We start from the raw sequence: 17,206 nt of genomic DNA on the forward strand, positions 1-17,206 counted from the left end.
TATTTTTCAGAGACCTAACAGCAAATTGTTCAGAATGGCTATAGCAACGGTACCTGGAGAAGTATTAGAGAAAAGATTGGAGAGAGAGAAGCCATAAGACGAAGGATTTTGTGTGCCATTCTAGGAGTTTGAACTTCATTCGAAATATAATAGGAAAAATACAAGATTTGCTTTTCAGAAAGAACAACCTTAAAGTAGAATGCAAAAAAAAAAAAAGTAGAATGGAGGATGGCTTACAGGGAGCTAAAACCAGCTATCCAACATAAGTCACTGACATTGAAATTGAAGAGGATAAAATAGATAATCTAAGTAATATTTAGAAAGCAGAATCAGCAGAACATAGTAAACAACTGGAAACTGGATGCAAGAAAGGTCAGCAGTAATAACATGGAAAGAGAGGACTCTTCATTTTCTGGTTTGGGCAACAGGGTAGCACTAGTTCCCAAAAGAAGGAATGCAGGAGGGTCCAATATGTGTGTATCTGTACAAATGCAGGTATGTGTAAGGGTCATGTATTTGTCTGTATGGGGGTGTACACAAAGATATACACTTACTGTGCAAACACACAGGCATTTACGTTTATATGGGTCTATGATAAAGATGTACTGGGGACTTATCATATATAGGTAATTAATGCAGTGTGGTCTTACATAAGAACCACCAGTGAGATATAGGAGTTAGAGAAGTAGAGGTCTAAGGATAAAGCCTAGAGGACTGTAACATTTAGAGGACAGGTAGAAGGCAAGTGTAACTGTAAAGGACACTAAAGGAACAGCCCAGAGAAAAAGGACGGGAAAAAAGGTAAAAAAATATATCACAGAAAGAGAAATAAGTATACAAGAAAGGTACATTGAAGAGGATCAGGGCAAGGATTCTTTTCATCTTCATTACACGTATAACAAGAGCTATCCCCTCAGGAGAAACCATAACACAAAGGACAGTAATCGTGGCATGAAAGAGACTCTATTAAGTAGACATCAAGATACCTTAATGTGAATGTCCTATTGGTTGTTTTTTTTTTTTAGAATCTGTTTAAACTTTTTATTTTGAAATAATTTTAGATTTTTGGGAATGTTGCAAAAACAGAATGGAGAGTTCCCACATAACCTTCATCCAACTTCCCCTAATGATAACATCTTACATAACCATGGTACATTTAATCAAAAGCAAGAAATCAACATAGTTATAGTACCATTAAATAATCTACAGACTATATTCAGGTTACATTGGTTTTTCTACTAATGTCTTGTTTTTATTCCAAGATCTAATCCAGTCTTTTCCACTTGTAGTTCATTAGTCTTTCTCTGCCCTTCGTAAACGTTTTTTGCCCTTTGGAGAGCACTGCTCAGTCATATTGTATAATGCCCCTCAATGTGGGCTTGTCTGATGTAGTCTCATCATCAGATGGAGGTGACGTATTTTGGCAAGAACACCCTGGGGGTGATTGTGCCCTCAGTGAATCTCATCAGGGAGTACATGGTGTCACTTTATGTTACTACTACTGCTGATATTAACCTTGATCACCTGGTTAAGGTGGTGTCTGTTGGGTTTCTCCACCATAAAGTTACAATTTTTCTGTGTACAGTATCTTAGGGAAATATATCAATTGTTTAAAAATCTATGATAAATACGAAAACACTAATCATCACATAGAAAGTAGACATTCAAATAGTACTTACCATATAAATGCTTATTGAATAAACAGATAACTACATTACCACCTATAATGTTTTATTATTATATAATAGATAAATTTCTAATTTAAGTTTTTAGAATTATTATGCAATGCATTTTGAAATATATGTTATAAATTAGGATCTGAAATCAAGTACCGAGTATATCAGAAAGTTGTTTTTATGGGCCCAAATCAGCTCTTTAAACATCACCTTATTTTGCTTCATATTCCGAGACTGTAATATATTTATTAATCTTTGATATGGCACTTTGTCAGATGCTTTTAGAAAAAGAAATATCATTCTATATCATAGCCACTGAGTTTTCCTCATGTATCATGGTAGTTCATCTTCACAGTAATTCTGAAGGTTAGTTGAGCATGAACACCCTCCCCCATCCAAAACTGCACAGGATATATTTTATTAAATCATAAATTTTCAGGTATTCTCTCACAACAGTAGTTGTGTTGGACACAACAGTTATCCAAAGTCCATCAAAGAATTTTTAAATGAATTTTAATTCAAATTTCTTAATGAACTGACATGAGAATTTTCTACTTATAGCCACAAAACTATGTTCCTTAAATAATGAAAACTTGATGTAATTGGTGGCATATTTATAAAATAAAATAGTGATTCATTAGAAGTGGATTGATCTTGGGGACTTTTACCCTAATGTTATTTATATATTATTTATTGGATGTACGCTTGTTATTGTATTCTTTGGTCATAATGAAAAGTTTACTTTCATGAAACAGAAATCCATCTCCCTAATCTTAGTCTTTATATATAATTTATGGCTGTTAATCACTGTAGTATGTAAATATCTTAGTATTAAAAATCACTTTTTATAAGTAGTAATTATAAAATATTGCACAGAGAAATTTTACTAATACTTCACTTAGCACCCAGCATCAACAAGATCGTTATGTAAGAAACTACGTCTATGGAGTTGAATCATATATGGTCCCAGTACTGGAGTAGCTCATAATCTATACAGAAAATTAATATGTAAACTAAAAAGAGAATTATCAGAAGTGCCAATATACAAATATAGATATGGGCATATTATCACTGACTTGGCATTTCCTTCTACTCTCTCTAACCCATCAGCAAGAATTGGCAATTCTACCTCCCAAACATAACCGAACTGTGCTCTGTGAAACCATCTTTTCTGCTACCCTCCTCATCCAAGCCACCATCTCTTCTCTCCTGCACAACTGAAACAGATCCATAACTGGACTCTTGCTACCTCTCTGTCCCTTACAACGTAATCTGGACAATCTTTATAAAACACAAATCAGATCCAGTCATACCCCAGCTAAAGCTTTCCAATAGCATACTACTTCACTTAGAATAAAACGTAACTCTTATGCCTTCAAAGTCCATTAAGACTTGTCTCCTTTCTGCTCTTCTAAGCACATCTAATACAACTTTCTTTCTTGCCCGTAGTTGATTTAATTCTGATGCTAGGAAATGCCAAGTTCTTTCCCTCCTTTAGGGTTTTTGCAATAGCAACTCCCTCTACTTGAAATTATTTTCCTTCCAAACTAATTCCCTTCTTAGATTTAGCTTAAGTATCACCTTTTCAGTAATGCCTTTTCTGAACCTCTGGTCTAAAATTCGCCATCCAGTCATTATCTCATACCCTCTGAACTTAATCACTTGCTGATATTTTTCTTATCTTTGTTGTTTGTTAACCCATTCCCTTCACTAGAAATAACAACTCCATGAAAGCATGTTACACAGCTCTAAATCTCAAGTGCTTGAAGTAGCATTGCCTGACAAAAAAACAAATGCTCAGTACATAACTGTTAAAGTGAATAAACAAATAAAATGTTTTCAAAGTAGTATAGGCACAGAGAAAGGAGTGCAGATTTAGTGAGTGGGAGGAAAATCAGGGGAGGTTTTAGAGAGGTGAAGGAAGACATAACAAAGAGGTCAATTATAATAACACAGACTAAATGCTGTAACTCAGGTACGGACAAAGCTCTAAGGGAACAGAGAGGATGTCAGGGTGAAGGTTGGTGGGGACAGGGCTGACATTTGAGCAAGCTATGGAAGAATGACAGAGAGCAGATTAATACTGGTTTCATGGGACAGCATATATAAAACCTTACTTTGTGCAAGGTGTATTTGAAGGGATATTCAGTGTTTTTGGATATTGCATTAGATTAAGAAACTGTGCAAGGATTTAAAGCCCAGAGAGAGACCAAGCACCTTACAATGTGTGCTACTCTAAGTGGCATGCCAGGATACAAACCCAGGTCTGTTGGATTCCAGAGCATTCCAGAGCCAATGCTTTTAACAATGGGGTAGGCATGCCGTTAGGGACACATGATGGTGAGACCAGGAACTCAAAGTCAAAGGATGAATACAGTGTATTTAACTGAAAACTTAATTTTACTTGAAGACGAAGGGAGGAAAAAGATAATCTAACCAGTAATTTAAAATATTTTCATTTTAAAATAAACACAGCTATACTGTGGTATAGAATGCATGACATGCATGAATGTTTCTGAAAAATACAAATGGCTTCATTAAATGTTGTGCTTTTCAGTGGGCTCTTAAAGCCACATTCCCATTCTTTTTAAAAACATGTGTTCTCTTCCACCACGAGGGACACTTGTTGGATGGAAAAGTTTTTCTTAGACACATTTGTATTATCTTATGACAGGTAGGAAAGGGTTTTGGAAGAATAGTAAAAAAGGCTTTTCCAATTTGAATCTGTATCTATACTTGAACTCCTTACTTGTCATACACATTTCTTAATAGAAATCTCAGTTGCCAGCTAAAGGAGGGCCTATATTCATGGAGATCCCATAAGTTTGTAGTTCTAGACTAGGCTCTTGAATCAACACAATGAACTCAGTCATTGTCCTTAGCCAGGAAAAGTGTGTAATAAAATGAGCAGAAGAAACTTTACTTCCAGTGGCCTTAATAAAAAATAATATACACAAGAAAATAATTTCCTTTATTGTGTTAGCATAATATGAAATAAAGGTAAGAGTCCTAAAAATAATAGCTTAAATCTTCATAAAGCTGCTAGCTAAAGAAATATGGTGATGTCAGGGTTGTGGATTTAAGAAGCTGTTTCTGGGAATCCTTCCAAATCCATTATCTAAAGAGGAATTTATCCAAATGGAACCTACTATCATCCGTCTAAGCTATGTTTATTTCATAATATCATGGAATGTTAGAGCCGAAAGGTATCTCAAACTTAGTGACCTGTCAGTCTAACTCATCGTACAGATGCAGAAACTGAGGCCTCAAGAGGTTAAGAAGTCCACTGTCAATGAAAACAGCCTGTTATAGCCTGATACAGGAACAATAAACAAGATGTTTTTATACAGTACTTAAATAATTCAAATAATAGTAACTTAAATAATTAAGTTTAAATAATAATGATAAAGCAAACTACCAGAACATTCCCTTCCTTAGAAGGTCCCTCCTTGAGTGCCCCTCTCTCTCCACAGAAAAGACCATAATCCCTTCAGCTTATCCTTTCCTTGCCTGCCTTTATAGTTTTACCACACAAATGTTTCCCTAAATCATATATTATTTAAGTTTTTTTGTTGTTAAACATGACATAGAAGGACTCATCATAGTAATTCTAGAGTGATTTGTTCATTTAATTCATTCATATTTAGTTTTGCTGCAGCTTATTTATTTCCCTGCTGTATAATGTTCTACTGTATGAATATAACCATTTGCTCATTTTAATACTGATGAACATCTAAGATTACTGCCAGTATTTTACTTTTACAAGCAGTGTTAGTAAATGATTTTTGGTGCACAACTTAAGAGTGGAATTCATAAGAAATTTGCATGTTTAACTTTCAATGCTAGTGCCAAAGTGTTTTCTAAACAATTTGTGCAAATTTACACTCCCATGAACAGTTAAAACTTGGCCCCTTGCTCTATACCTTTTGCCAAATTTTGAGATTTTCAGGTTTTTAAAATTCAGCCAATCTGGTGAGTATGAGGTGATATTTCATTGTATTTTTTAAATTTTATGTTCTCTGACCACAAATGAGGTTGAGTACTTTGCATACTTTTATTTTTCAGGCTTCTTCATTTGCATATGCTAATTCAAGTCTTTTGCACAATTCTATTGGATGGATAGGCTTCTTACAGACATGTAGGAGTTTCTTTTGTTTTGTTTTGGCTTGGTTTTAATTCTAGATTCTAAATCCCTGGGTGGTTCATATGTATTACAAACATGGTATCTTTTAATAACCAAAAGTTCTTAATTCCAATAAAGTCAAATTTATTTAAGCTTTTCCTTCATGTCTTAAGAAACTTGTCTCTCTCCTAAAAGTAATAAAAATAAGTCAGTTTGGTGTCTTCTTTCTAAATCTTTTTTTTTCTTTTAGCTAAATTTTATGCGTTAGGAATTTCAATGGTAATAGGTAACACCTTTTTCAGAGGGAAATCTTCAGTGTTTCAATATTAAGTATGATGTTTAATGAAAATATCTTTAATCATGCCTTTTTTTAGTTTTTATCATGAATTTTTTGAAAAATTTCTGCATCTGTTGAGATGCTCTAATGATTTTTCTCATATAATCAGCTAATGTAGTGAATTACATTCATAGATTTCCTAATATGCAACTGCCATTTAATTTCTGGAATAAATGCAACCTGCTCATAAAGTAGCATCCTTTTTATATATTGCTAGAATTGGTTGCAAATATTTTGTTTAAATTTTTGCATCTATGATTGTGAGTGAGGCTGGCCTATAATGTTCTTCTCTCATGCTCTTTTAGGATCTGGAACCAAGATGATCTTAGCTGTATGAAACAAATTGAAGAGTATCTCCTTTTTTCCATTATCAAAACAGGAATTTTTTGGAATTTGAATTAGAACCATTTCATTCTTGAATGTGTGGAAGAACTCGCCTATGTTACACAAATCTATATATTTACCATTTATTTTGTTCTTCCTTCTTGCATCTCAGACCTTCCATCTGGATCTGAGAAAACTTTCTTTCTCCCTGAAGTACTTTCTTAAAGTACTCCCGTAAGGATTTCTTTCTGCTATTGGTGTAGTAGTCAGGGTTCAACCAAGAAGCAGAACCAGTAGGAGATTTGATAGATAGGTAGACACACACACACACACACACATACACACATACACGAGATTTACTACAAGGAATTGGTTTACATGATTAGGGGGCTAGCAAAGCCAGTCTGAAATTCATAGGAGAGGTAACAGGAAGGAAAAATTATGAGCAGGCTGAATCCATAGGCAGAGGCCAAAGCTGTCATCCATGGATAGAATTTCTTCTCTCTCCCAGGGAAACCTCAGTTCTGAGTTTAAGGCCTTCCACCTGACTCAGACAGGCTTACCTAGATTATCTACAGTCAAATGATTAGAAGTTTTAATTATACATGTAAAAACACCTTCACTGAGAGGAGCATTTGATTAAGTAACTGGGGATTTTATCCTAACCAAGTAGACACATCAATAAAGCCAACAACACAAGGGGCAAACTCAGTTTTTTGGGGGGAAATGTTTTTATATCACTCTTACAATGAGGATGTCTTTTTTTTAAGATTTTATTTATTTATTTGACAGAGAGAGAGAGAGAGATCACAAGTAGGCAGACAAGCAGGCAGAGGGAGAAGGAGAGGGAGAAGCAGGCTCCCGACTGAGCACTGAGCCCGATGCAGGGCTCGATGCCAGAACGCTGGGATCATGACCTGAGGCGAAGGCAGACACTTAACCAACTGAGCCACCCAGGCGCCCTGAGGATGTCTTTTAGTTGCCATAAGAGTCTAGATATTTTTTCTCAGCACACTGAAGATATGGCAGTATCTTCTGGATTGCTGATGTGAAGCCAGCTGTCCGTATACTGCTCCTTTGAAGGTAATCTTTCTTGCCCCTCTTGTTGTTTTTAAAATTTCCCCTTATTATTTAATGCTTTAGAGCTGAATATATGGTGTGGCTATAGATTTCTTTTTATTTATTCAGTTTGGATACGTTGGACTTCTTAAATTTATAAAGTGTTGTATTTTATTGGTTCTGGCATTGTCCTTTCAACTACTACCTCTTCTCCATTTTCTGTCCTCTCCTTTTAGAATTGATTAGATGGCTTTAGACATTTCAACTCTACCCTACATGTCTATTAACCTCTCTTATATTCTCTATTTCTTCATTTCTCTGCATTATCTCTGGCTAATTTCTTTTTCAGATATATCTTCCAATTTAGCAAATCTCTCTTCAGTTAGATCTGATCTGCTGTTAAACCCATCAATTTCCTTTCATTTCAATTACATGTTTCCTACCAGAATTATATTTGCTACATTCTTAAAATTGGTTCCACTTCTTGAATGTTTTTATATCCTGAACACTTTTAAAGCTTACCTTCTATTTCTTTGAACATCTTAAGCATAGCTATTTTATGTTCTATTTTTGATAATTCCAATAATTAAAGTCTTTCCAAGTCAATTTTTGTCTGCTGTTTCTGCTAATTCTCATTCATGATTTGTTTCCTTGTATGTTTAATAATTTCTAACAGTGAAATTTTTCTTGGAATTATAGCTGGGAGAATTCTTTGGTGCCTGGATTCCTCAAGAGAAGATGTGTGTTTACCTCTGCCTAGGGCCTGACAGTGCTAACAATTTAGGATCACTTTAAACTTGGCTTGAGTTGCGTCAGACCAAATCTGAAATTATTAATTCAGGCTTCAAATTCCTGTAACAGGGTGGTGTGTTTACTTCTCAGCAGCACTTTTTCCTCCCCTCCACGCAGTACCAGTGCTTCAGAGGTACAATCACCAGGAGATGAGTTAAGGGAAGGAGCAACCTTATTTCTTGTTTACTTTTACACTAAGTCATCCCAGATTTGTGGGAGTAGGGTCTCCTAATACACTTCTCAACTTGGGAAGTAAGCACTGGGCTTTGTCTCCTGTGTCCCCACCACAAAAAAGTTCTTTAAATACTGCATTTAAAGTTGTTTCAGTACATAAGTTAGCTCTGAATCCTTCCTGCCATATTATCAGGAAAAAAAAAAAAAGAAATAACAGAAAGAAAAAGAAAAGAAAGAAAAGAAAAGGAAAAAAAAAGAAATAATTAACTCTTAAAATTATACATTGCTCTGCTGGATCTCGATTTTGATGCATAAGCATTGCTGAATAAAGAGAGAACCCGAGGTGTTCTTGACCTATAATGGATCACAAATTCATAATAATGAATAGTAATCATTTTTACCTAATAAATATTTTTATATTCTTTCAGAAAGAGCAATAGTATCTTTGAGGCTTCATCTGCTGATAATTTTTTACTAACTGATTCTTATTTTTGTTTTTCTTCTCCTTTTCCCCCAAGCTTTAACATAGTGTAATTGGTAATAAAAAAACTGCACATAACTAATGCAGATAATGTGGTAAGTTTATACATATGTATACACTTCTGCTATAATCACCACAATCAAGGTAATAAACATATCCAACACCTCCTTGCATCCCTTTGTATTTTTGTTTGTGCTAAGAAAACCGACATGAGATATACCCTCTTAATTTTTTTTATAAAGATTTTATTTATTTATTTGACAGAGAGAGACACAGCGAGAGAGGGAATAGGGGGAGTGGGAGAGGGAAAAGCAGGCTCTCCGCAGAGCAGAGAGCCCAATGCGGGGCTCGATCCCAGGACCCTGGGATCATGACCTGAGCCAAAGGCAGACGCTTAACGACTGAGCCACCCAGGCGCCCGCCCTCTTAACAAGTTTTAAATACACAATAAGATAATAGTTAACTATAGGCACTATGTTGTATAGTGAATCTCTGGAACTTACTCATCTTTAGAAGTTTGTGAAACTGTTTACAGGAATCTTTTAAATTCTTTCAGGTCTATCTTCAAGTATCATTTCTTAAGGATCATAAAATAATATCAAGTTTGAGAATATGGTCAGTCGGTGCATGTAAAACTATCTAAGTGTCTATATAATGGGTTCTACTTTAACTGACCGTTTTAATATTTTACATTTAACTTTTTTGACCAAGTTTTATTTTTAAAAAATCCTGCATAGATTTGTATTCTATTAATATAATTGCTCTAAAATGAGGCAGACACTAAAATCTAGTAAGCTTCTACAAAGTGTTGTGCACTGTGCTGAGGTATACATGTATTAATTCACATAAACTTTACCACAACCCTGTTAGGTGGTATTTCTATTTTAAAGAAAAATAAACAGATACTTATGAACAAACAGCTATTAAGTGATAAAGCCAAGATTTAACCCAATTCTATCTGATTCCTAAAAAATACAAGCATTTTGTAAGTATATAAATTACTGTGTCTTAATTACATCTAATGAAAAGCCTTTAGTTACATTCTCATGGTCAAAGGTTAAGCAATAAATTAGATATTCTACCTACCCATTCAATTCTTAACCCCCATATAATCTAATCTTCACAATTCAGTTTTGACAATGGGCAGTAGTACTATCTCTCCTTGACAGATAAAAATACGAAAAGGGTACTGCGATTTAACTCAACAAGCATGCACTAGAAGACTAGTAGGACTACACCGTGCTGTATACGTCAGCATTTATAAAGACCATCCCATGATCCTCATACAACCTTAGGAAGCAATCAGTCTAATATTGGAGCCCTCCAGAGACAGAGCACTAAAAGTAACCCATTCCATCTTTAGAAATTCACAAAACATCTTGGACCCTGAAACCTATCAAACCTGATTCTGCTTCTTCTAGGTGTTGGATGAATCTAACTCTTTCTTTGAGGTAAACCTTCACATATTAGAAGGCAGTTATAGCCCCCCCCCCCCCGCCAGAGTATTTTCTAATTATTTTTTAGAAGTTCCTCAGAATATAGATAATAGTATTGGTTTTATCACCATCAAATTAAATGACTTGTTTAATTTAAAGCTTATCTCAGGGCGCCTGGGTGGCTCAGATGGTTAGGCATCTGCCTTTGGCTCAGGTCATGGTCCCAGAGTCCTGGGATCGAGCCCCGCATCGGGCTCCCTGATTGGCCGGGAGCCTGCTTCTCCTCCCCCCTCTGCCTCTCCCCCAAAACTCATGCTCTCTCTCTCTCTCTGTATCTCTGTGTCTCGAATGAATAAAAAAAAAAAAAAAAAAAAAATCTTTAAGCTTATCTCAAGTATGTTACATGGTATCTTTTCTCCGAATGGCCCAAAGGATTCTATTAGATTTTCAGCTTCTCAAGGGCATTATTGAATTTGTTATTCATATTTGTATCTGGGCCCTGAGCAGTTTATGGCCCATTGTAGGTCTTCATTAAGTGTTGAATTCACATAAGTAACTTTACATTTAAATTATCATGTGGAATAAGAAAAGAAAATGTTTAGAACTTAATTTAAATTACATAAACAGAAACTAAGATAAGCCTGAATTAAGAGACTTGCTATGATCACACACTGGAATGAAAGAACTAGTACTCTAAACATTCTGAATTCTGATGTTAAGATACCTGCTTTTTGAAATGGCATTTACATATTCTGAGCCCAAAATTAAGATACATAGTATGACTATGAATTTTTTCTGAATTTTAAATGTATAATTATGACATCTATTTTTATAAACTGGATTACATTAGGACTGTCCTACAAAAAATAGTTTGCTTAACTATTACCAATCATACCAAACTAACTCCTAGATGTCTTACATGAAACTAATCATGTTGGTTTCATAACTGTATGAATGAATACTCTTCCTCAGACTAGCACTTTCAATGGCGAATTTTTTAATAACAAAGTTACTTTTACATAATTTTCTGGAGTGCCATTCCATAGATAACTATAGAGTTACAAAAGAAAGAAAACTTTCTTGTAATTCTAAAACAGACATTACTCAGGGTTTTGACATACTTTTGATAAAAGTGATAAAAATGTGTTATGCATTTCTGTTACATTTCTGTAATCTGTTACAGAAGGAAATGTGGAGGTCCATTCTTACCTGCTTGAAAAGTTGGAGGTTAACTGCAGTTTCCAAGAACTGTTTCATCAGACTTGAGCGGTGCTTTACAAAACTCTCCTCACAGAAAGTGATGGGCTCACCCTAGACAGAAATAAAGATTTTTAGGGTGTCAATAGAAAGTCAGAGAGAAACAGTCTCTCTAAAAAGGCACATGGAGGGTCACGGAGGAAGTATAAGACAGAATCAACTTCAAGGTGCTAAAAGTCTAAAAGGAGTCAAACAGACTCTTAGACAAAATAGCTGGATTTCAGCCTCAGAGAAATATTCCTCTACTGACAAGCTTCTACTAGAGCTTCCTAATCAAGGATCCCTGGAGTCTTAAAACTGCTCACTTTCACTTCCTCAAAGTAAGAATGAATCTCCTAAAAACAAAGGTTTAATATTATTAGATTGAATTATGAGTATTAAAAAGAGTATGCATAGCTGAAAAAAGGCAACTGCAGTTTTATCCTAATTAGAAAATATTCTTGCTATAAAAATTGCTGCATTTTTTTGCTATTTATATTTGATCATTAATTTCTTTTTAAATTAATTAAAAGTTCTTACAATAACATTCTCTTCGTCATTTCACATACAATTCTGATATACTTTCTAGAGTAAGTCCCACTTTGTATCTGCCTTAATTTATCCTATTTTTTAAGTAACCATAACTTTGCAAGTGTCTTTGGTAGCTTATGCTCCATTAGCTTGCTCCTCCTCCAAATTATCAGGAACTTAAATTCTGAATAGAGATTCCACTCATTCCATTTATTCCCATACATGACATCAGACAATTGTCACTCAGTGGCTGATCCCTACCACCTGCTACTTCCCTCAGTAGCCTGAATGGTCCTCTTGCCCATTCAATACATGTGAAGATAAGTGATCCAAATGAATATGAGATAATATGATCCAAATGAAAACTGAGATAAGTGACAATGATTCACTCCTTATAATGAATCTTGTAGCCATCTCTATGTTGGCAGTAAAAAGGAAAAAAGCTCACCTTCTAATAGAACTTTGAAAAAATATTAATTTAATTTAATTTTAAGGACAAGTCAATGCCTTGATTACAGGTATCTATAAATAAAATTCTGAAAATTGGCTCCTGCAAGAATAAAATGAGACTAATAATCTAACAGTAATTCAACTGTTACCACTGGCTAATGGAAGCTAATGATACTATGGATCTGCACTGTTCAAAACAGTAGCCATTAGTCATATGCTGCAATTTAAATTTAAATTTATTAAAATTAAATAAAACTAAAATTTTAGTTCCTCAATACACTAGCCACATCTGAAATGTTCAACTGCCACAAGTGTTCAGTGGCTACTATTAGATAACACAAATACAGAACATTTCATTTATCAAAATGTCTTCTTGAACAGCACTGCTACAGAAGAAAATAAAATTCAAACACATTATTAGAGAAGACAACCAATAATCTATTAATTGCTGTCACCTAATACCAGCCACCAGCCAATACCTCATAATAAAACTGCTATTATGCATTTTGATACTGATTATTGCCATTCTTAAGTGCCATAGGATGATTTTAAATTATATATTTTAAAAATTAGATTTATATAAATATATTTTGTATAATCAAAAATCACCATATTTGCCACTATCATAGAATTTACAACTTAGAATCTATTGGGGTGGGGGGTACAACAAACAGGCAATCCTGTTAAAGAGAAAGGTCTATTGTTTTTACATCCCAGGTATCAGCATCATATCTAGTTACACTGAGAGCCCAAAAACGTTTTATAAGTCAATAAACAAAGTAGCAAGTGATCTAAACTTTGCTCCATATCACTTATTTTCTTTTCAAAAGTAAAAACAAATTTTAAAAATAAATAAAATCATTGTTTTTAATGGCAGTCCCAACTATACCACAATTATTACAAAGTGATCGGTACTACTGATAATTTTAGTTTTTATTTGACAGATTTTTCTCTAACATGTGAGTTGTAGCTTATTAGCATCTATGATTTTTCCAAAAGTTGTCACTAATACTGCAGAACAGTATTAATTCAAATACAAAGGTCTATCTTCAACTGAAATACTTCTCAATTCAAATATAAAGCTCTATCTCCAACTGAAAAGTTTAGACTTTCTATGTTACAATCAAGCATTTCTTTTGACTGGAAGGAGTGGAGGACAAGGGGATGGAGAATTGCAAGGTGAAGGAAAATGGATGAGAGGAAAGTCTACCTGTGCTTTCTTAAGAGTTGGGCATAACTTTTTTAGCCAGTGTGATTTATGCTGGCAGAATCCTGTCCTCATTAATCTTCTAGCAACTGCTTTCAATCTTTCAAGAGAAATAGTAAAGAGAAAGTTCAGATATGCTGTCCATCCAGTTTTGATAACACCAATCGTAGTAAAAGCTTTGAACTTAACCTTCAAATGATTAACACAGCCTGTTTAGCTAGAGTCTCTGATAATAACAAAAAAGACAAAGCCCTGACACATACTGGAATTTTCTCTCAGGGAAAAGAAAAATAAGTCTTGATTAACAATGCTCTAAATTTTTACATATTAATACACAGGAGTCTCAGTTATTGTCATGCTGGGGTGTATGCTATCAAACAAATTATAAATGACTCCCCAGTATGAGTTCTTTTAAATCTGAGTCAAGTTGAATAGATGATAAGGAACTCTGCTTAGGATCTTGATTTACTTATGATCTGGTTAAAAATCAGGCTTAGGATTGAGTGGTTTTCAAAAACTCTTCTTGCTCCAAGTAGAGTGACTATATGTCCAGTGTTGCCCAGTTAATTCCCATTTTACTGAACTATAAAAGATTTCATTTAGGGGTACTTCACAGAGGAAGTGGCTTCACAGAGGAAACCTGAGCTGGCTTTGAAAACTAATGGAAGCCTTCTGAAACAAACATGGAAAATATAGTCTTGAGAGAGGCAGGTATAGACAAAAAGTGGGTAGTGTGTTTGGGATGGCTTTGCATTAGAGAAAAGTGCCAGAAGAAGATAATAAAAGACTGGTTGAGGCCTAGTGGCTAATGGATATGAATTACAGAAAGTACCAGAGAGAAGAAATAAAAGGTAGGTCAAGCCATATTGGAAAAGGCCTAGGTTATATTCTAAAGTTCTTTTCTCTTTTTTTTTTTAACCTCATGCGAGGTATTCGTTTTATTTATTTTTTTTATTTATTTGAGAGAGTGAGCAAGAGAGAGAGATTGAGAGAGCGAGTGGGGAGAAGGGCAGGGGGAGAAGCAGACTCCCTGCTGAGCAGGGAGCCCAACATGGGACTCGATCCCAGGACCCTGAGAGCCTGACCTGAGCCAAAGGCAGGCGCTTAATCGACTGAGCCACCCAGGCGCCCTAAGTTATTTTCTTAAAGACATCAAGAAGCTCACAGAATGTTCACTCAATGAAGTAACAAGATTGTATGTTTTAAAAGCAAAGTTAAGGGGGGCCTAGGTGGCTCAGTCAGTTAAGCATCTGCTTTCGGTTCAGGTTATGATCTCACGGGTCCTGGGAATCGAGCCCCGCATCGGCATCAGGCTCCCTGCTAAGTGGGGAGTCTGTTTCTCCCTCACCCTCTGCCCCTCCCCCCATTCGTGCTCTCTCTCTCTCTCAAATTAATAAATAAAATATTTTTAAAAAAAATAAAAGGAACGTTAATAGGCAAGAGGAAATAACGGAAATAGGCAGACCAAGTAATAGTGCAATACAAATCTGGCAAGAAAAGATGAACCGGGCAGTAGAAAGGAAAAGTGATGACTACCATTAGCTAACACTGATAGGGCATTCATTACTATCACTAATAATAGCAATAGCTAATATTTACATAATGCTTATTATGGGCCAGGTACTGTTCTAAGCACTTTACATGTATTAATTCACATAAACCTCAAATTTACTGTTGTCTTACTTTATACATGACTAAATTGAAATATGGGGAAGGGTTAAGTAACTTGCTCAAGATTACATAGTATGCAAGTTGTAGAAGCCTGATTCAGACTCAGTCCATGCTTCCAAATTATCCAATTTCTGAGTATGCAAGACTACATGAAATGTTTTATTTATTCCATATCATGTAATCTGTAAAAGTACAATTTTACTGCAAAATCAACAGGACTGTTTAGCAACTGACGTACAGCAGTGGTACTCAAAGCATGGTCCAGGGACTCAGACCTTTTCACAGGGTCTGCAACATCAAAACTATTTTTATAACAATGCTAAAACATTATTTGCCCTTTTCACTTTTATTTTCTCATGAGATCCAATGGAAGCTACATGACTGGTGATATTGCAACAGACTGAAAGCAGAACCAATATGGGAATCCAGCCCTCCTCTTTTAAGCTACATACTTTTGAAAAAATATAAAACAATGCCATTCTTCTATTATTTTTTGTTTAGAAATAGTTATTTCTCATAAAAATATGTTTCATGTTTATCTGTAGTTTTATATTGTTTTTAAATAATAAATATTTAAAATATTTCCAGTTTTAATTTCTAATATGGTAAATAGTGAAAGATATAGGCCACATAAACAAAAGTTCTTTAAAGCCCTTGATAATTTTTATGAGTATAAAGACATCCAGAGACAAAAAGTTTAAGAACCACAGATATGCAGAAACAAGACAAGCAGGGGTCAAAGAGGACTTCTGGATTTCAAACTTGAGGATCAAAAGATGGATGATACCATTTATTAAAGACCAGAAATATAGAAACAAACCAGATTTAAGAAGAAGTTGATAAAATAAATTTTAGTATATGTCTTTGGTCAGATTCTAAGCTGAGCCTGAGACAAGGATTCTAGTTTAAGTGATCTGCTGGTGGATAACTCTCAGGAATTAAGAATTATGGGAAGCAAAATAGGGCAGAAGAAAAAAGCCAAGCAACAATGTGATTTCACCTGGAAATCAGCCTCAGTTTAAACCTATGAGAAAGCACCAAATGTACTGGCAGAGTTATTCCCATCTTGAAGCAGAGGCCAGTTTCTCACACCCTTTATCAGTCAGTCATTAAGCATGGTCTTCCCTGGTGGGAGGAGTGGGGAGAAGAATGGAGGTGCCTGGGAAGGCCCTTCCTACTTAGCCAAGGGCAGTTTTTCTCTGAAAAGGATGCCAGCCAGTATAGGGGATCTGGTGAGGGCACCAACAATGTCCATTATGGCATGGTTAGGGCAAGCAAGATGCTTGAAGGCATGTGGACAAAGGTGGCACACAGCTAGAAACTCAAGTTTGGAAACCTTGTTCTTTAATATATATATTTAGGAATTATCTGCAAAGAACCAAGCATTAAGGTTAAAATGATCACTCTATTTAGGGGAAAAGACTGATGCAACTGAGAAATGCACATCTATAATCCAATTTATTTTCTAAAGGTTGTATTGTTCATTGACAGAAAAAGCAAGTAAAGAAGTATATAGCTCTGTGGAAACAGAGAATAATCATGTAGAAACATAAAAATGTAGAAAAGAAAAACTCTTCATGGTATTATGCTGAGCAAAATAAGTCAATCAGAGAAAGACATGTATCATATGACCTCACTGATATGAGGAATTCTTAATCTCAGGAAACAAACTGAGGGTTGCTGGAGTGGTGGGGGGTGGGAGGGATGGG

At 35.1% G+C, this 17,206-nt stretch overlaps 2 protein-coding genes across 6 annotated transcripts in view; both read right to left on the minus strand.

The window, feature by feature from the left end:
• The window catches only part of LOC145722335 (DENN domain-containing protein 1B-like), a 390,017-nt gene that overhangs the window by 52,749 nt on the left and 320,062 nt on the right, over window positions 1–17,206 (minus strand). The window lies entirely within an intron of this gene.
• Window positions 1–17,206, minus strand: part of LOC102748450 (DENN domain-containing protein 1B) — a 209,341-nt gene that overhangs the window by 12,239 nt on the left and 179,896 nt on the right. For all 5 annotated transcript variants that reach the window (XM_081824947.1, XM_081824946.1, XM_081824943.1 and 2 more), the window contains one exon: window positions 11,612–11,713. In XM_081824947.1, the coding sequence (XP_081681073.1) occupies window positions 11,612–11,713 (102 nt within the window). The remainder of the gene's footprint in view (window positions 1–11,611; window positions 11,714–17,206) is intronic.

Source organism: Leptonychotes weddellii, chromosome 6, assembly GCF_054177405.1.
Source record: "Leptonychotes weddellii isolate Sample4059 chromosome 6, ASM5417740v2, whole genome shotgun sequence".
NCBI classification, from domain to species: domain Eukaryota; kingdom Metazoa; phylum Chordata; class Mammalia; order Carnivora; family Phocidae; genus Leptonychotes; species Leptonychotes weddellii.